General features: G+C 47.8%; 2 protein-coding genes across 4 annotated transcripts in view; one reads left to right on the top strand and one right to left on the bottom strand.

The window, feature by feature from the left end:
• The window catches only part of NT5DC3 (5'-nucleotidase domain containing 3), a 57,699-nt gene extending 42,339 nt beyond the window's left edge, over window positions 1-15,360 (top strand). Inside the window, exons 12-16 of one of the 2 annotated variants that reach the window (XR_009521247.1) lie at window positions 536-676; window positions 5,873-5,937; window positions 8,673-10,393; window positions 13,573-13,731; window positions 15,233-15,360. Coding sequence is in view for 1 of the 2 variants with exons in the window: in XM_060025490.1 (XP_059881473.1) it covers window positions 536-676; window positions 5,873-5,937; window positions 8,673-8,925 (459 nt within the window). In the remaining variant the exon portion in view is untranslated. Of the gene's footprint in view, window positions 1-535; window positions 677-5,872; window positions 5,938-8,672; window positions 13,045-13,572; window positions 13,732-15,232 lie in introns of those variants that run through there. The other variant, XM_060025490.1, reaches the window with a different exon arrangement.
• Window positions 15,278-20,043, bottom strand: part of STAB2 (stabilin 2) — a 162,721-nt gene continuing 157,955 nt past the window's right edge. For both annotated transcript variants that reach the window (XM_060025489.1, XM_060025488.1), the window contains one exon: window positions 15,278-15,381. In XM_060025489.1, coding sequence (XP_059881472.1) covers window positions 15,331-15,381 — 51 coding nt within the window. In that variant the 3' untranslated portion in view covers window positions 15,278-15,330. The remainder of the gene's footprint in view (window positions 15,382-20,043) is intronic.

The raw sequence follows: 20,043 nt of genomic DNA, 5'->3' as shown, positions 1-20,043 counted from the left end.
AGTGGTCTGTGGATGAATTGAACGAAGACCTTCAGTAGCATTTCAGTTGACCCTCTTTCTGCCCCTGACCTAAATGTGGTTTTATAGACCATGGTTAATGATTCCAGATCCTGTGTTTCTGTGGGGTCTGTGATTCGCCGCAATTATTTCCGGAACAGAAACTTTCTTGGGGTGAAATGGTCAAAGCCTGAGGCTAAATTTGTTTTAATTAAGTGTAATTCATTGAATTTAGCTTGGTTAATAACTAACATTACACAATTTCTCCTGGCGGTACAGTGACTTCAAGTATGAGGTCCTAGAAATAATGCAAAGCAGAGGGATTTTCTCAGTACAGCTCAGACAAGGGCAGTGAGGCAGAAAGAAGTCCATGGCATGCTGCATTGGCCAGAACTGTGTTCCGGAAGCTGCTGGAGAGCTGCAAGCTCTCCCAAATTAAAACGTAATTCAATGAATGTCTGTTGCGTCGGGGAAAGGTCATGAAATGGTTTAAATTCTGTTGAGATTAATGTTGACTTCTTGTGATCTTTGCATTCAGGACTTGACCCTGAAGCATGGCTGGCGAACGGGTGCAATTATCCCAGAGTTACGATCTGAGCTCAGAATTATGAACACGGAGCAGTACATTCAAACTATGACCTGGCTACAGACCTTGACTGGGTTATTGGAGCAGATGCAGGTTTGGGATTTTTTTTCTCTCCTACTTTTTATTTAAGGCTGAGGTTAGTCCACTGGTCAAAGTTATTTTCAGGTATTTTTATATTGAATTGTGGTCCTGAAGTATGAGGCATAAATTATCCTGCAGAATAACCACTGGGGTGATTTTGCCCCTAAAAGAGTCTTGCCATTTTCCCTAAAGAGAATTTTTAAGATGGCTCCCAAAGCCATTTGGAGAAAAGTTTTGTGGGGCCCGTGTGGGAAATCTGGTGTCCTTACTTCCCCACTAAAGCCCCACTGGGAGACCAGTGGGATTCAGGAACCTCTGCCAGTGTTTGGGTCCAGTCCTGCTTCTGTCTTTAGCCTGCGGTGGGACTTCTCCGTTCGGGGCCTCCATTTCCCCATCTGTAAAATGGAATGAACGCTTCAGGCTGGGCACCACGGCTTGCTGGGAAGAGTCTCAAAGCAAGAGTCGAGATCCCTGTGTGCAGCCTCCCTCTGATTTTGAAGATAACACCTACAGTTGGCTGGCTCACTGGAGTTCAGTGGTGTGTTTTTCTTTCTGTAAGTTACATAGCCAGTTTGGGGCAGTTAGTGAGGAAAGTTGTTTCAGCAGTGATTTCCTGGCCGGTGGAAGCTGCCCTGTGTTGCAGCTGCGACCCCTCCCCAGTCTCACGACGCACTTTGCTTTCCCCCCTGGTTCAGCTGGCCTGGCCCGCAGCTTCTCGGGGTGAGTGAGTGCCGACTCCTGTAGGTTAAGGGGCATGGATGCTTGCTCTCTTGGCTGCGGGCTCCAGCCATGGCCTGGTGCCCACGGCCTGCCGGCCTGCTTTGTAAATGGGCCGGGAGCCGCCTTGCCTGGCCCAGCTGGCAGCAGACCCGGGCAGGGCTGCGGGGAGTGGCAGGTCCTCACTCCAGGGTGCACCCTTGCAGGGCGTGGGGCCTCACACGTCGCCCAGGCCTCACTTCCAGCGCGCTCTGGCTGCGTTGCTCCTTGGCTCGTCTCTCATGAGGACCGGTTCTGTTTTCCTTCCTGTGCTTGTCTGTGAGGTGACCGTCCAAAAATAAAAGGCATCAGTTCTGGGTTAACGTAGCTTTAAGTCTGCGCATAGGTCATACGGTAATAATAGCTGCTCTTCAGATGCCGGGCATTGTGCTGAATGCTTGCTCTGCAACATTACTTATAGCTCGTCCCAGCTGTCCAGCGTACGCTTTTCCACCTTAGAATAAGGAAACTGAGTGTTTGAGAGGTTGGGTAATATGTCAAAGGTCATAAAATGACAGAGCAAGAACTTGAACCTAGGCTGCGTAGTGCCCAAGTCCCTGCTTTCAAGCGCTGCACTGAAGTGCTTCTTTGCTGTGCGGTTTAGAGCTCTTGGGTGTAGCCAGACCCCTTGCCTTAGGTGCGGTCTCTCTGTGATGCAGGTAGCTGGTCAGCTACACAGATGCAGCCTGCAGGTAGATGTGTCGCTGCATTTTAGCTTTGAGGACAAATTTATTTCTTGTTTTCCTGTCTCTGACCTGTATAAAAAGTTTGATGAATAAGGAGTGTGTGTTTTAGAGAACGGAAGTGCTGGGAAGATTTCTGTGATTTATAGAATTAATTGTATAAGGCGTGGGGTTAGGGAAGGAAGAAAAGGGAATTGACATTTATGCTGCCGCCCCATTCTACAGGTGAGGAAGCAGGCTGAGAGATAAGTAACTTTTCCAGAATCTCAAAGTTAGTGACAGCAGAATGAAGCGATTTAGAAGCAAGGACTTACTATGCTCCAGACTCCAAGGGCTTTACGGGCATTTCATTCAACAACAGCTCTCGGAAGCGGGCACTGACATCACCCCCATTTTACAGATGAAGAACCGGAGGCAGAGAGGAGAAACTAACTCGCTGGGCTTAGACCGGGCTGTCTGGCCCCAGAGCCCTCATCTCTGTGCTGTGTCACCTCGGTGTCTGGAACACTTCCATCAGGGTGGATTCACTAGGACGTAGAGGAGGGTGGCTGATAATTAAAACACTATCCAAACGAGCATCACTTCTCCCTGTTCCCTATCTACTCTCTCCTCTGCCTCTGTGTTCACCTGGAAAACTATACATTATTCCAGTGATCCCGTGTCAAATGTTTCTGTAGCTCCCCTTTTTCCGATGGTACGCACATAGCATATTATCTGGACTGTTTTCTGAGGAGAGAAATTTGTCCTCTGAGGTTGGCTGTGATTTTTTTTTTTTTTTTGAAGCCAGCAGTGTTGTTTGGAGCCCAGTCTGATGAATTCGATGCCAGTGTTGAAATTTTGGTTTTAAAAAAGTAGCTATGAAGAATAATTTTTGTTCGCTAGCCTTGAAGTGCCCTCTCCGGTGGTATGGCTCGTGGCGATAGTGCCGGTGGATGGTGTGGTGTATAGTGTAGGGGCTTCCCAGGTAACCCCGTCGGAGCCACGATTCACCCCGGGTGGACAGGCTTCTGCGAAGAGCCAGCCAGTCACCGTGTTAGGCTGTGCGGGTCCTCCGGTCTCTGTCGCAGCTACTCAGCTGTGCTGGTAGCACCGAAGCAGCCTTGGGCAGTATGTAAACCACCGGTTGTAGCTGTATCCCTGTAACTGTATTGGTGGACACTGAAATTTGAATTTCATATCATTTTCACGCATCATGAAATTATTTTTCTTTTGATTTTTTTCCAACAGTTTCAAGAGGAAAATCCTTTCTTAAGCTCATTAGGCCAATAGAAGAGTGGGTGCTGGGCTGGGTTTGGCCTCCCCTGGCACAGGCTGTAAGGCTGCTGGCTAGACTGCGATGTCCTGCTCTCACAGGGCTGGGCCGGCCTGTACAGCACATTTGTGTAGATTGAAGTCATGAAGGGCTGAGATGCTAACTAACGAGTGAGGCTAAGATGGCTGAGGTGACTGTAGGATGAGCCTCTGGTGTGGGCTTCTGCTGAGTCTTTTCCCATGCTAACTACCCCCCCTTGAGTACAGGGTATCTCTTAAGGGTTAATTATAACTAATGAATACCCAGTCTTTGAAGTCTTTTCAAGTAGATTTCAGACACCTGAGATTACTGTTTTACAGAGTTTGGCCTTGTAGGGGGATCAGAGCTGGAGAAAGGTGTGGCTCAGGAGAAATTGTTTTCTCTTAATGGGAGAGCCTTGGGCGTGATGGGAAGGCGCTGATGGGAAGGATCCGGTGCTGATGGATCCATCCAAGGAGGTGGATCACGTGGGAGAGACGATAAATGCTAGAGAAAGGGCAGGTGGGAGGGGGGTGCGGGGAGGCCTTGGATGGGAGGGTGCGAGGGGAGGCTGGGTTAAGCTGCACACCCCCGGGGCTCATATGCCCTCTCCTCTGGGGATGCTCCTGGCTCCGATCTCTGGGGCGTTCCTCCTTAGCATGTCCCTCTGGCAACCTTGGGCTTCGCTGGAGATGATCTGTCATCCTTGGCTGCCCCCCATTCTGGAAAAGCTGTGCTGCAGAAAGTGCCTTGGACTTGGAGACTCTTCATGTCTGCGGGGGCGCCCACCTGAGGGGAGAGTGGAGAGAAGCGTTCACATGGCCTGTGGCAGCTGGTTTCCAAAAGGAGGGAGCAAGTAGATTCACTCTGGTCATTTTTCTTCTGGTCACTAGTCAGAGAATTCTCCCGTCCTGCAAGTACGGGAGAAGCTTCTCCTTCATACTGGACACAAGTGCCGTTCGTGGGCCAAGAAGGGCGTATGGGCAGAGGTGGGAGGGAAACTTCCCGCCACAGGCTGATAGCCCATCCTGTGCGCTGTCGCATTGTTTTGTCCTGATCTGTGTACCCCCCGCCAGGGCTCCAGTTTTCCTCTCTTACATCTTCAGTAGATAGCACCGTGCTTGCCACAGAGTCGGTGCTGAATACGTATATGGACACGTGTGTGTGCGTGTATATCTGTGTACAGGTGTGTATAAGAATGTGTGCATGTGTGTGTATCTGCGTGTATCTATCTATATAAATAAATCCTTGTGGCACCCTACAGAGTTTTGACCTAGTCTCATGCTTTGTAGTGCCTGCGTTCTATAGTGAGTAATTTGTTGATCTAAAATGTGAGCGCTGATTGAAACCACACTTGGAGGACCTACCCCAACACCTCCAGATGTGCTGGACCAGTCTTCCGGTGCTCCAGTCACACACGGCCAGTGGTCATTCAGTGGTGGCTGCTTCCGGCTGGTGTAGGCAGCGGTGCTGGGCCGGAAGTGCAGATGACAAGCTCAGGGTTTTGTCTAAGTGGCAGAGGCCTGTAGCAGGTGACTTAGTCAAGCTGTTGACCCGGGCATACGTGATAAACAGAAGGGCCTTGGCTGCCACATCAGAAGCAGATGGTTTGCGTGTTCGGTGTTTTCCTCCGGGTCCTGAGGCTGCCCCTGTGACCATGGTCTCCAGGGAGCCCCATCTGGCCCCATGTACCTCTGGCTGCGCTCGAGAGTTCCCGTTCAGCCTCAGGAGCCTTGGAGAGAGACGTGTGAGAATCCGTGTGTTAGGGTGTGTACGGCTGTCATTTTCTTTTTGCCTTTTGCTCACTTTTCAGCCCACCCAGAAAATTCTCTGCTTCTCTGTCTGGGTGAGGTGCTCTGCCTTCTTGCCTTTTATAAAAACAATTTTTTTTTCCTTAAACACTTTAAAAGATAATATTAAGGAAAAAGATTAAAGCCAATTATAATTCAACTACCCTTGCACAGATTAAAGAAACATTTCCCTGTTAATTTCCAGATATATGCACATGTTTTTTACATGCTTGTAACTTGTGGATGTACGGTTACACCTGCTGTTTCCACTTAACTGCCGTTTGTGTGTGTGTGTGTATAATATGTATATTTATGATATACATCAATGTGTATTAGGTAGCCTGTATTAAGTGTATGTTTATGTGTGTAGTGGATAATCCATGTGTAATGGATACATTACGCACGTATAATACACGTATATTTTATGTGGATGCATATGCATTGTGCTTATACAGAGCCTTTAATAATACTTTAATATCTCTAGTTTAATGGGAGCCTTGCTTAATGGCATCATAATATGCCACGTGCACTTGGTGGAGAAGGGCAGATGGCAGCTGGGAAGTCTGACAATGTATTATGTCCTGCAGGTGCCTGCCTCTTAGACCTGAATAAAATTCCTCCCAGAAGAGCTGCTCATTAGAAAATTCTCATGACCTAATAGGTTTATTCATACCCAGAACCTTCTCAGTAATTGGCTTGTGTCCTGCAGGTTCACAGAGATGCGGAGTCACAGCTGGTTTTGCAGGAGTGGAAAAAGGAGAGGAAGGAGATGAGGTAAGAGCAGCCTGTTTTGAATAGAGTAAATCCCCCACCCTGGCCGCGCTCACTCAGCCCACATGCCTGGCGCAAGGCCTGCCTGAAGCGGGCTTCGAAACAGTCTTTCTCAGCTGCCAGGGGTGACTGTGACCCCCCAGCATCGAGAACGAGCCAGCTGCCATTAGTGATGAGTGACATTTCCTCGAGGCAGCAGTGAGCTCCCTCACACCTGCTGCCTGCCCTCGAGTTTGTTGTCTGTCCATCCCTCCTCCCATCCATCCCTCCTTCCAGCCCACTTAACTTCCCCGTTTGGGCAGCCACTGGTCCAGTTGTTGGCAATGCCGGTGGCCCAGCGTGGCTAGTGGGACAGTAGCCACTGAGCCACAGTTAATTCTTGGGGCTTCTACAACCCTGGTGCTTGTTTGTAACACTGCTGTTTTAGGAATGTGCAGTCACTCAGTATCATGATGTCTCTTGGTGAAGAAAACCCATCCGCTGTCAGAAAGTTTGGTGGGTGTGTGTCTTAAGGGAACGGTTATTCTTGATTTTTTTTTTAATTAAACTTGTTGATTTACAGTATTGTGTTAGCTTCAGGTGTACAGCTTCAGATTCTTTTCCATTATAGGTTATTACAAGATACTGAATATAGTTCCATGTGCTCTCCATCCTCGTTGTTTATGTTTTATATATAGTAGTGTGTATCCATTAACCCCACACTCCTAATTTATCCCCTCCCCTCTCCTTTTCGCTTGTTTTCTCTGTCTGTGAGTCTGTTTCTGTTTTGTAAATAAGTTCATTTGTATTATCTTTTTAGATTCCACATATAAGTGATACCATATAATATTTGTCTTTCTCTGTCGACCTACTTCACTTAGTATGATAATCTCTAGTTGCATCCATGTTGCCGCAGATGGCATTATTTCATTCTTTTTTTATGGCTGAGTAATACTTCACTGTATATATGCACCACATCTTCTTCATCCATTCATCTGTCAATGGACATTTAGGTTGGTTTTAAGGGAACGATTATTCTTAAGAGACCCTGTGGACAGTTGTGCTTTCCTGTAGAAGAGGGTGGATGCTGTGCATGTAAACACTGTTGATGTGACCATTTCTGCTCTTGTGGTTCCCCCCACACCCCCCTCCCGGGCACAGCTGTCCCTAAGGTTTGTTAGTAGTGCTCACTTCCTGGGTTCTGGCCTCTGAGCAGTGGGCAGCCTGGGGGGTGCTGTGGTGTGTGGGGAGAGGGGCAGAGTCCATCCCTCTGGGCAGCAGAAGCCACGGCTGTGTTGAATCCTTCCTTCCTCTTCCCTCTCAGCGTGCTGGCTGTTGGGGGCTTATTCCAACGTGATTATTGGTCTAAAATGTTGGGTGAGAGGGTGATGGGCATATAATGTCATTTGACTCTGGGCCCCTTGCCCCTGAAGGCCAGACCTGAGTCCTACACTCCAGGGACCTCAAATTATTAGAGAAAAGAATCGTTTCACCCGGCAGAGATTTTGTTTTGAATTCGCATCTCTAACAACCTCACATCTCAATGAGATTTTTCAGTAAACGTTTGAAAACCATTTATGTTGCTCCACCTGCAGACCTAATTGAGGTCTTCCAATGTTCTTCTTTTTATTGTTGTAGCATCTGCTGTCACCATATGACGAAAGAAGGCCTCTACCAACTAGTGGCTTTTATCACACAGTTGTGTAAAGGATTATGGTTTTTGCTGTGTTTATAACTGATTTTTTAACAGTCAAATGGCATTTATCCAGTTTGCTGGAACAGTCTGTGTGTAGGGGTCCTGGCCATTGGATTGGATGGTGTGCATATCCCGTGTATGTGTGACGGGGTGTTGTTTTACACACAGACACGTGTCTGCACACCTGCAGGGGCTTAGAGCCTGGGGTAGGGTGAACAGTCTTGCAAGATGCCTGTAATCCAGGCTTTGAGGAGGTGCTTGAAGCTCTGTAGTGGATGGTAGAGATGTGTTTACATCACTATAAAATAATCCTTAATCTCTCAGACATAAAGTACCTTTGAGTTTATGATATGCTTTTATTTCTCTTTCCTTACTTAGTTCTCAATATAACCTGATGAAAAGGGGGCCTTTGTCCCATTCTGTAGACAAAGGAAGTTTGGAGACTCTGAGAACATTGTGCGTCTCTGTGGACCTTCAGAAGCAGCTCCCGCACCCTCTGTTTTTGTTTGGGAAACGGGGTGTGCAGGTTTAGAGGCTCACGCGTTGCCGCTGGAGCCTTCGGCAGTGTTCTCTCTGGCTGGCCTAAGTGGGGAATGTGATCAGAGCCAGTTGATGGATGAATGGACAGACTGTTTTCTCGATTAGAAATCGGAGCTGCTCTAGGCTAATTTGAGTCCTGTACGTGTGAAAGAGTGATTTAAAAAAAAAATCTTTTTATTGACGTATGGTTGGTGTACAATATTACATCAGTTTCAGGTATACAACATAGGGATTCACATTTTTTATAGATTGTACTCCATTTATAGTTATTATAAAATATTAGCTATATTTCCCGTGCTGTGCAATATATCCTTGTAGCTTATTTATTTATTTATTTTAAACTTTTTATTTTACATTGGGGTAGAGTTGATTAACAATGTTGTGTTGGTTTCAGGTGTACAGCAGAGTGATTCAGTTATACGTATACATGTGTCTGTTCTTTGGGAAACGGTGATTTTGATTTTATTTGATTTCGGTAGCTAAAAGCAGACCTTTTGGGAATCACTGTCTCTTGCCTCTTCAGAGAAATGACCAAAGGTTCCTTCAACACCCAGTTCGGAAGCTTGTTCCGCACAGACCAGAACCCCACGTACTTCCTGCGGCGCCTGTCGCGGTTTGCCGACATCTACATGGCGTCCCTGAGCTGCCTCCTGAGCTATGATGTCAGCCACACGTTCTACCCCCGGAGAACCCCGCTGCAGCACGAGCTTCCTGCCTGGTCTGACAGGTCCCCGGCCACCAGGCCGCCGCTCCTGCAGGAGGCCCAGGCCAAGTAGCCAGCGGCCCAGGCACCCTGGGTGCGAAAAGCCAGGACCGGCGGCGGCCCCGCACCGGGCAGACTTTGCATGGACGTGACTGTGCTTACGGACATGCCTTGTGATACCTATTTTGTACGTTACGGAGGATACCCCCCAGCTCGTGAAGACAGGAGCTCGCAGCCCAGGGGGACTGCCTTCCTGTACATGTGGGGACAGCGGCTGGCTTCCTGTCAACACCCTGTGATCGCCCTTCTTGTTTACTAAGGTACCGCGACCAGCGTCAGATTTTCTGGGACGGGGAGGCTTCTTGATACCATCTCTGGATTCCAGCAGGTGACGTTTTGAAACTCTTCTTGACTCTTCCATGCAAAACGCACGGAAAAAGTGAACATTCACAGGCAGTGCAGGGGACCAGTGGTGTGCACCGGTGAACTTCTCACAGAAAGTTGATGTTTGAGCGAGCGCTGCGGTAGCATACCACTGTGTCAGCGGCAGAGATGGTCCCCAGACGGCAGCCGGTTCCCAGATATCTTCTGGTACTAGGGCTTTGGCACTCTGGTGCCTCACTTGAAAGCAGACTCAGCCTCTCTGGAAGTCTTTCGTGAGAAAGAACAAGGGGAGTTGCAAGTCCTTGGCCTTGATTGTCCTCAGTATCCGTGTCCCGTGTCCTGCCCCCTGCTGGGGAAGGACCATTGTGCCCCAAGTGATGGGCAGGTTCACTCTTTTCCCCAGAAGAGGTGGGCAAAGAGAGAAGAGCTTCTGGTTAAATTTCCAGCCAGCAGAACAGACTTTGTAGAATGAGGCTGTGAGAAATAAACAGGTCAGAAGACAAATGCCAGTGCATTTGTGTTGGGTCTCCCAGGAATTTATTTTAGCTGAAACTGCTACCTGTACATTGCTTGAATGTGATCGTTGGAGGACGGAAAATGAAACAAAAAAAAGTCCTCGTAATGAAGAGCCACGCCGTGACCCCTGCTGGCTGCGTTGCAGTCTTATTAACATGTGTATTACCAGAAACCGTCCTTGTTGGAGGGAAACGAGCAGATGCCTGTCTCTCCTGACTTGTCAGCCGAGGAGAGGGGCTTGAATCTAGCAGGAGGGGAGGGAGGTGGCCCTCTCCTCTTAGCCATCTTCCACCCTCTCCTCCTCTTAGATTGCTTTCCTGCCATGTTTGTATGTCTATTTGGGGAGTTTGGGTGGTTTTCTTTAGGTGTCTGTGTTAAAGGTGGGAGAGGATAAAGGACACTGAAGCTAAGAGAAACAGAGTTGGAAATGACCTAGCTGGCTGAGTGTTCCCATTTCCTTCTGAGGACAAGGCAAGGGACACGCATCCTTAAACCTAAAGGATGCAGGTACAGGAGGAAGGGGGCTTGTGGAGAGAGGGCTTGCGTATTCAGCGTTTTTAATGGATTCGTGAATGGAGTCAGTTGTTGATGAAATGCTCGCTTGGCCTTCCACAGGATACCTGCCGCAGTGTGGAAATTAGGTGAGTCCCATAGCACGCATTGTAATGCTGCTTGTTATAATGGGAGTGTGCTTGTGATATTTTCTTGTATTTAACTAAAATAGTGAAGGTGATTCTCTAGACCCAGTAGGCCCAATTAGCCCCCACTTTTTCCTTCTAAATTTTATTTGAAACACAGCAGTCCATTCGTTTTTCAGACAGCAGGAGGCATTTCGTTTGCTGTTTGTTAGCGTTCAGGGGTTTTACGCATCCGAGTGCATTGGAAGACTGGCGTTTCGGGGGTGCAGGTGGTGCCCAGAAATGTTCAGTGTTGGGGTCCTCAGAGGATACACTGGTGCTTTGGGCTGCTAGTTTCTGCTTTGGAGAAGCTGAGTGAGGAAGTAGGTATTATTTTAAAACATTTTCTTAGTTTTTATCAGGTATTATCTCCTAGGTGCCAGTGATAGGGTGTCTTGTTTACTCAAGAATGAAGTACAACTATTTTTACAACCTGCTTTCATGTACATCTAGGTTAGGTGACCCAAGCCTGGGGGGAAGAAATAGATTTTCTGGGTGTGAATAATGAATTCTACGACTTATTACCGATGAAGGTTTCGGTCTGTGGGCCATGGTACGTGGCGGTATTGAGATCTCTCTGCGCAGGGCCCAACCGAGCACGTGCCCGGCAGATGTGAACCCGCACTGGGGCCAGGACAGAGGCATTCTTGTCTGTGCTCAGTCTTAACTTGTCACTGTTGTGACTCAGCTGGTTTTCAGCACGATGCACTGCATTCTCTTCTTCCCGGTTTGTCCTCTGGTGCACACGCTTACGAAGGCATGTGGGTACAAGGGAAGGGAGTCTATTTTCTACCACTTAAAACATCAGTTTGGAAAGTGAACGGAATAAAATTAGTTTGCACATTAAAAAAATATTTTCCATTTTTAGCATCAGTTAGACTGATTTTCTCTGAATGATGTGAGCAAAAATTCACAGCCCAGGGGCAGTCCTTGCCCCCCAAGGCTCACGTACCCGTAGCTGGTTGCCCTGGAAGGAACCTGCACAACTCGTTTTTCCAGGGTTGTTTTTAATAGATGAAACCTGGCTTTTAATATATTTTAGGAGTTTGTCTTAGAGCTCCCACTTTCCTCCTAACATGGCCTCTTTTTTTCCCCCCTTTTAAAAATTCTCTTCAGCTCCGCTAATGCCATCCAACGTAAACCACATGTTACTGATGCAGGCGCGTCTCAGACTGAATTCCTCGTCGCTTTGAAGGCATTGGTCCTCTTAGTGCAAAGGAGAAATGAAAAGTAATCTTTCTTCCTCGCTAATTTAGCTTTGGGTGACCTCAATAGCTTTCCCTCTCTTTTTGTCCCCAAAGGCCTCTAAAGTGGTAGAGTGTGTGCTAAGTACTGGAACTGGATTCCACTCAGCGGAATGTTCACCTGCTGCACGCACTTGGGGGCCCTTGTCTCGAACGTGCTCTCAGACTACATTTGGCCAGAGGCAGGGTTCCTTGATTGCTCTCTTCAACTACTAGGGAGCCAACCTATGATCTGCCCTCTTAGTATTGATTTCCTTTTGTACCAGTTTTCTGCGTTAGCCTATGGGAGCTTGGTTCCAAGTTCAGCTAACCTTTAATACCCTAGTGGATTGAAGAAAAGAAAGGAAGTGAAGTTTCCCTAATGCAAGGTTCAGCAAACTTTTCCTGTAAAGGGCCAGGCAGTAAATACTTTCAGCTTTGCGGGCCATTTTCTGCGGCCCCTCTCTAGGACTGGGCCTGCCTGTGGTCCAGTACAGCGTGGCTTATGAAAACAGGCTGCAGGCTGGATTTGGCCTTTGGGCCGTGGTCTGCCGAGCCCTGCTCTGATGGATCGTGTTGGTGGCAATGGCGAGATGACCTTGCTGAAAGCACGCAGATGAAGCAGCCCACAGTTGGGTGCAGCCCAACTGTAGGTAAGTGCGCCATGTTCCCCTACGAGCTACTCTCTGGGCATATTTACTTCTATGGCCAGTGGTAAAATACTGTGTTTCCAGCACACGGCACGATTGTCGTTGCGTAACTGAGCTGCCAGACTCGGCATTCATTGAATATACCTCTCGTTGCCCTCATCTGTGATTGTGCTGGTAGCGTGTGATGGGCTTGGGTGCCCAGAAGACCCTTCAGGACCGAAGGGCTTAATCCCCGCAGCTGCTGGGTGTGCTGCTGGCTTACCGTCTGCAGCTGTCAGTCCTCCTTGGGAGCTTCCCCTGCTGAAAAGTCCTGCCTCGGATGAGGATGTGGTCAAGCTCCCTCCCTGGAGCAACTCTGAAGGCCTTTCAGCTCCAGAGCTGTTGGGAGGGCACACAGCTGAGGCCTCTCTGTCTGCACTGCAGCCCAGCTCCCTTCCCATCCCCTCTGCCCTTCCCGGGTGTTGATCCCAAGGACAGTCCCCATCTCAGTGTCTGCTCTCCAAGGAACCAACCCACAGCAGTGCTCTGTACTTTTCTATACTGCAGGCTTGAACTCTGACTTAGGAAACTGTTTTTTTAGTAGAATGACAGAGTGTGCCTGTTTAATTAATTTCGGGCACAATGAATGCAAATTAGATAGACTTACTGTTTATTCTGAATGTGAATTTGCTATTTATTCTAAATGTTGATTTTATGTCACATGACTTTGAACTTGTTGCCAAATAAAAGTTTGAATTGTATTGTCCAGTTTATTCTAAGTCATCTGTTTCGTGTGCTTCAGTCAGTGGCAAAGCTGTATCACATTCTAATGTACCCCAGAAAGAGTATCCCTGAGAGCAAGGGTGAAAGATTTATGGTTCATTTCTCACCACCCGTGTCCTCCCACCCCCAGCAAAGCACACTTGCTTGTTTTCAGAGCTTGAGGACCATGTAACTAAGCCACGGAAGGAAAATTGGTATGCGTTTGGCCTCAGGTGGGCAGCAGGTAAGCCACCTGGAATTTCTGTCTCTCACAGACTGTTCCCTCCTTGAGAACAAGGAGATGACAGTGAGCCACCTGTTTGTCTGCAGTTAAATTACCAGGGAAGCTGGAAATTGGAAGCAGTGTTTTTAAGGGAAGAAAATACTGCATAATACTGAATTAGGAGTGCACGCTGTGAAGTCAGTTCACTGCTGGGTTTTGGATAAATTTATATTTTGAAGAGCCTTCTAAAAAACCTGAATTGTGTGTGTGTTTCAACTTAATGTCCTTGACCTCTCGTTGTGCCAGGAACTTCATCTCATTCACTCCTCCCACGGATACCTGCTGTTTCTCCTCTTAATCACATGCCTTTCTGTCCCTCTGATGGTGGAGTTGGTGGACTTCGGAGAGCGAGTTTCTGGAAACCTGGCGTTGCCCTCATCACGGCACGTTGTCCGAGAGGAGGTGGTGAGTTGTTCCTGTGCCTGCCACGGGGGCTTCTTCCCTTTCCTAGCGTTGTGAGAAAGCTTCTGAGACCCTGGGGCTTCTGGACTTTGGACTTGGCTCAGCAGAAACCCTGACGATGTGGAACAAAGTCGTTTGGGTTGCGAGGGCGACGGAGAGGGGAGTCTGAGGTCTGCTCAGCCCAGAGCAGGGCTTCTCCATCCCCAGCACTGGCTCCTGAGCATGGCCAGTGCTACCTCCAGGGACAGCTTGGAAATGGGGGGTGGGTGGGCTGGAGGGTGCCCGGTTGTCACGGTGATGGCGAGGCCACTTGGGGCCTTTTGAGGGTGTGGTGGACATCCTGCCTTGCAGAGTCCTGCACGGTGCAGGCCTGAGCCTACACATCACTTGTGTAAAATTCCAGAACGTTTTCATACCCCCAGAAGAAACCCCGTACCTCTTAGCAGTTACCCCAGTCCCTAGCTGGCAACCACTCACTCACCTTTCTGTCTCTCTGAATTTGCCGATTCTGGACATTTCCATGTAGATAGAATCATACGGCATGTGGTCTTTTGTGTCTGGTTTCTTTCACTGAGCGTCATGTTTTCAAGGTTCATCCGTGGTGTTGCATGTGTCAGTACTTAGTTCCCTTTTAGGGTGAAATGCTATTTCATGGTGTGGCTAGACACACTGGTTATCCATTCATAAGTTGGTAGACATTTGGGTTGTTGCCACGTTTTGGCTGTTATGAATAATGCCGCTGTGTACCTACCTCTGTCATTTGTTGTGTGGACATGTTTTCATTTCTCTTGGGTCTGTACCTAGGAGTGGAGTTTCTGGATCACACGGTAGTTCTGTGTTTAACTTTTTGAGGAGCTGGGGGCCCCATTTTACATTCCTACCAGCAAATCAGGAGGGATCCAGTTTCTCCCCATCCTTGCCAATACTCGTTATTGGCTGTGGTTTTGAGGATGGCCATTCTAGTGGGTGTGAAGTGGTATCTCAGTGTGGTTCTCATGTCTTCTTCACGCAAGCAAACAAAACAGAGTTAAGAAAGAAGTGTTCCTAAGGCAGATGGTGGCCAATTGAAAAGGCCCTAAGAGGCCCCAACAAGTTGGTTTTACCTTCAAAGTCTGACCCCTCCTGTGGCGAACAGTCGTTTTGTTTCCCAAAACACTGGATCTGTTTCATTGACTTTATTCTGTAACCAATAAGTCAGCACATTTCACGTGCCAGACACTGTGCTGGGTGCTGAGATATAAAGACGAATAGGGAGGTCCCTGCCTTGGGGAGCTTACAGTCTAATAGGGAAATAAGACAAGGTCACTAGAGTGTTGGTCACTAAAGGGACACGGGAAGGACAGAAGAGAGTCAGGGAGGGAGCAGTCTCTGTGGGTTGGTGGGTGGATTTAACATGGTCCCTCACCCACAGAAACAGAATAATCCCCCAGATCAACCAAAGAGATGAGGTACGGCTTGAGTGTTTCATACTCTGAAATGTTAAAGGACCTTACTTTTCCCACAGGCAACTGGGGCTGAGGATTCACAGTTGACGGCCTTTCTGAGGCAGCGCCAGGGGCCCAGGCGGCGGCAGGTGATGTCTGGCTGGGGCAGGTCCGGCCCTCACAGTGCCCCCAGGGGGTCAGTGCTGTCCAGCTGCTGGTCTTCAGGGTCCTGGAAATGAGAGGTCTGTGAGCCACGCAGAGGGTGCAGGCCTTCTGTTTGTGAATCCTCCCGGGTCGAGCATTCTTATGGCTACTGGTCTGAGGCCTTGATGGGGTTCGGGACACGCCACCCCCAAACAAAGCACCTTGGCACATTAAATGTCTTAAACTGAAGGAATTTTTTAAAAATGGCAGAAGCAGGAAGGTCATTCCGACGCCCCTGCCCTACCCCCTTGCCTTTCTTTCCTGAAACAGGTAACAGAATTCCCACGTGAAAGATGCCCTCCCTGTACCAGGAGGAAAGAAGACACCACCACAGATGGGGAATCAGGGGACTAAAATCTGTACAAACAAACCTTGTTCACTAACCCTTATCTTCCTAGTGACTTCACTACCATTCACTACCCCTAGCGCCAAACCTCTTTCCCTTGTCAATTCCTCACACATCATCTATTGTCTAAAAGGTACAAAAGCTTCCTCTTCTGGTCCCTCCTTTGGGTCTTTGTTTTCTCCTGAAGGCTCCCACGTACAGGTAAACATTCAAAAAAATGTACATGCTTTTGTCCTGTGAGTCTGTCTTTACCAGTTTACTTTTCAGGCCCAGCTAGGGATCTTAGGAGGGTCAAGGAAAACTTCTTCCTCCCCTACAGCCTAAAACATGATTCTTCCCTCAGGGCCTCGTGGACACACGTGTTGGGAGCGAGCCTGGCTTCACACTGCTGTCCCACGGCTCATGGCATGGAGGTTAGGGCCCTGTTCCAGTGCAGTCTCTGCTGTTTGAAGGTGTGTGGCCCTGGACAAGTCATTTGAACTGTGCTGTAGTTTCCTCATCTATAAAGAATCCTAGTAATATTTACCTGACAGGGAGGTGTGAGGATTAAATTAGATACTACATTAAGGAAGATTAAAAAAGCACCCCACAAAAGGTGGCTGTTACTCTGATTACAAAAAAAACTTTCCAGTTGAACATTCATCCTGAACTAGGGTCTAATCAGAAGCCACAGTCCAGAGGCAGCCACTCTGAACCGTCTGCTGTCTGTGGCTCTGATCAGCACTGAAGTGTTGTTAATTCGCATCATGGATGTTCATGCTGTCTAGATTGACTCCAGATAGTCTATAGGCAATGCCCGCTCCCTCAGTATAAAAGGCATGAGAATCAAGCACACTTGGGGCTGGCATCCTCAGCTTGGGATTCCCATAACTGGAACATTTTTGCCACCTGGTTGAATGAGAAGGGTTGAGCTGACCCCTGCATCTGGGATACTCTCTCACCTGCCTCCGGCGAGTCTTTCATGCACGGGGCTCATGGAGAGTGTTGAACAGGATGTGTAATTTTTCCCCCTTGCTTTTAAAATGAGGTTGATTTCAATATCACAAGGCTTACAGAAATAGACTATTAGTAGATGCAGTTTAGCTGAACTTGCCCTTGCAATTTGGACTGGAAACTTTTACATGGGTTTGATTGAAAAAACAGGATTTATGATCTGGTTATTTTTCAATATTGCAGACGTATTAAATCTACCCCAGGCACTAAGAACCATGGGATATTTGCATTTGGTTCACTGCAGACAAATAGTAACAAATGTTGCACTCTACACGCTTACAATGGTGCAATAAAGAACTGTAATGTTTCAGTGCCAACTTACAGAAATTCAATACAGCTCCTGCCCTGTGGAGTTGGGGTGCGTCACCCTCCCGACGTGGATGTGTTCACCACCGTGTAAGCTCTCTGAATCCCCTACTATTGGGACTTTATGGACGATGATGGGAGTAGAAGGATGGGAGCTCACCTCTTCTTATGAAAACACCAAAATCGCAACTAACTGCTGAACAACCATTGACAAAAAAACACTGGAACCTACCAAAAAAGATATCCTACGTCCAAAGACAAAGAAGAAGCCACAATGAGACGGTAGGAGGGGCACAATTGCGATAAAATCAAATCCCATACCTGCTGGGTGGGTGAACCACAAACTGGAATATAATTATATAGCAGAGGTTCTCTCATAGGAGTGAAAGTTCTGAGCCCCACATCAGGCTCCCCAGCCTGGGGGTCTGGCAATGGGAGGAGGAGCCCCCAGAGAAACTGGCTTTGAAGCCCTGCAGGGTTTGATTGCAGGAATTCCACAGGACTGGGGGAAACCAACTCCACGCTTGGAGGGTGCACACAGGACCCAGGGGAAAAAGCTGTGACCTCATAGGAGCCTGGGCCAGACCTACCTTCTGGTATTGGAGGGTCTCCTGAGGAGGCGGGAGGCGGCTGTGGCTCACTGCGGGGACAAGACACTGGCGGTGGTAGTTCTAGGGAGTATTCATTGGTGGGAGCCCTCTTGGAGGCTGCCATTTTCCCAACCAAGACGTGACGCCACCCAACAGTCTGTAAGCTCAGTGCTGGGACACCTCTGGCCCGACAACCCAGATGGTGGGGATACAGCCCCACCCATCAGCAGACAGCCTGCTTAAAGCCTTCCTGAGTGCACAGCTGCCTGATAAACACACCCTCTGACATGGCCGCGGCAACCAGTGGGACAAGACCCAGTTCCACCCACCAGTAGGCAGGAACCAGTCCCTCCCACCAGGAAGCCTGCACAGCCTCACCCAGGGGGCAAACAGCAGAAGCAAGAAGAACTACAACCCTGGAGCCTGCGGAATGGAAACAGCAATCACCCAAAGTAAGACAAAATGAGACAGCAGAGGAATATGTCCCAGATGAAGGAACAAGATAAAACCCCAGAAGAACAATTAAGTGAAGTGGAGAGAGGCAATCTACCTGAAAAAGAATTCAGAATAATAATAGTAAAGATGATCCAAGACCTCAGAAAAAGAATGGAGGCACAGATTGAGAAGATAACAAGAAATGTTTAACAAGGACCTAGAAGAACTAAAGAACAAACAGAGATAAACAATACAATAACTGCAATGAAATATACACTAGGAGGAATCAATAGCAGAATAACTGAGGCAGAAGAACGGATAAGTGACCTGGAAAACAGAATGGTGGAATTCACTGCTGCAGAACAAAATAAAGAAAGAAAAATGAAAAGAAATGAGGACAATCTAAGAGACCTCTGGGATAACATTAAATGCACCAACATTTGCATTATGGGGTCCCAGAAGAAGAGAGAGAGAAAGGATCTGAGAAAATATTGGAAGAGATAATAGCTGAAAAATTCAGGAAAGGAAACAGTCATCCAAGTCCAGGAAGTGCAGAGAGTCCCATACAGGATAAACCCAAGGAGGAACATGCCGAGACACATAATAATCAAATTGACAAAAATTAAAGACAAAGAAAAAATATTAAAAGCAGCAAGGGAAAAGCAACAAATAACATACAAGGAATCCCCATAAGGTTATCAGCTGATTTCTCAGCAGAAACTCTTCAGGCCAGAAGGGAGTGGCATGATATATTTAAAGGGTTGAAAGGGAAGAACCTACAACCAAGATTACTCTACCCAGCGAGGATCTCATTCAGATTCGATGGAGAAATCAAAAGCTTTGCAGACAAGCAAAAGCTAAGAGTATTCAGCACCACCAGACCAGCTTTGCAACAAATGCTAAAGGAACTTCTCTAAATGGAAAAGAAAAGGCCACAACTAGAAACAAGAAAATTATGAATGGAAAAGCTCACCGGTAAAGGCAAACATACAGTAAAGGTAGGAAATCATCTGCATACAAATATGATTATCAAAACCAGCAATTATGAGGAGAGGAGAGTGCAAATGCAGGATATGGGAAATGCATTTAAATTAAAAGAACAGCAACTTAAAACAATCTTGTTTATATATAGACTGCTATATCAAAACCTCATGGTAACCACAAACCAAAAATCCACAATAGATACACACACACACACACGCACACACACACACACACACACACACGCACACAGGGATTTTTTGGAGGCTTCCTCACATGGGTATGATTGATTATTAGCTCTGTTTCTAGCCCCTCTCTCCTCTTATAAGGGTGAAGGGTGGGGCTGAGAATTCCAACCTTCTAATCATGGCTTGTCTTTCTGGTGACCAGCCCCCATCCAGGAGCCCACTCAGAAGATCCTCATCAGAACAGAAGATGCCCCTAGTGTTCTTATCACTTAGGAAATTACAAGGGTTTATGAGCTCTGGGGCAGAGACCAATATACATTTTGTCTTATCTCCCTCCTAGCTTCTCAGTCCAGACCCGGTAATAAATTACAGGCAGGGCGGTATCTTCCACATTCAGCGTGAATGGGGTGCCCTGCCATGGGGTTAACGTCGGTGGAGGTTCCGTCTAAGCTCAGGCGTCACTAACTCTAGAAACAAGTGGTCCTTTCCTGGAAGACCAGAGCAGAATATGCTCCCCGAGATATAAAAGACCTTATCAAAGAAGCGTAGCTCCTAAAGCAAGCCGCAGCTCTGACAACAGGCAAGAGAGTCCTGGGCAACATTGTAAACGTTGAAGCAGTTTATGTCTTAACTTTGCGCCTGCTGCCTCGTCAATGTTTGTGGCAGAATTTGGCCCAGGATTTCTTCTCCTTGTGACCTCTCACCTGGTCACGAGGTAGGGGTTGGGCAACCCCTAGTTCTCCCCTGCCTCTAACTGTTGGACGCCTCTGCCGTCCACCCAAGAGAGCTCAGAATGCTACACAACTACACGGCTTCACCCAGCTCACAACACTCGATTTTAGGCTTGT

This window comes from Delphinus delphis, chromosome 11, assembly GCF_949987515.2.
Source record: "Delphinus delphis chromosome 11, mDelDel1.2, whole genome shotgun sequence".
Classification (NCBI taxonomy): domain Eukaryota; kingdom Metazoa; phylum Chordata; class Mammalia; order Artiodactyla; family Delphinidae; genus Delphinus; species Delphinus delphis.
This window is presented reverse-complemented; position numbering and strand designations above follow the sequence as displayed.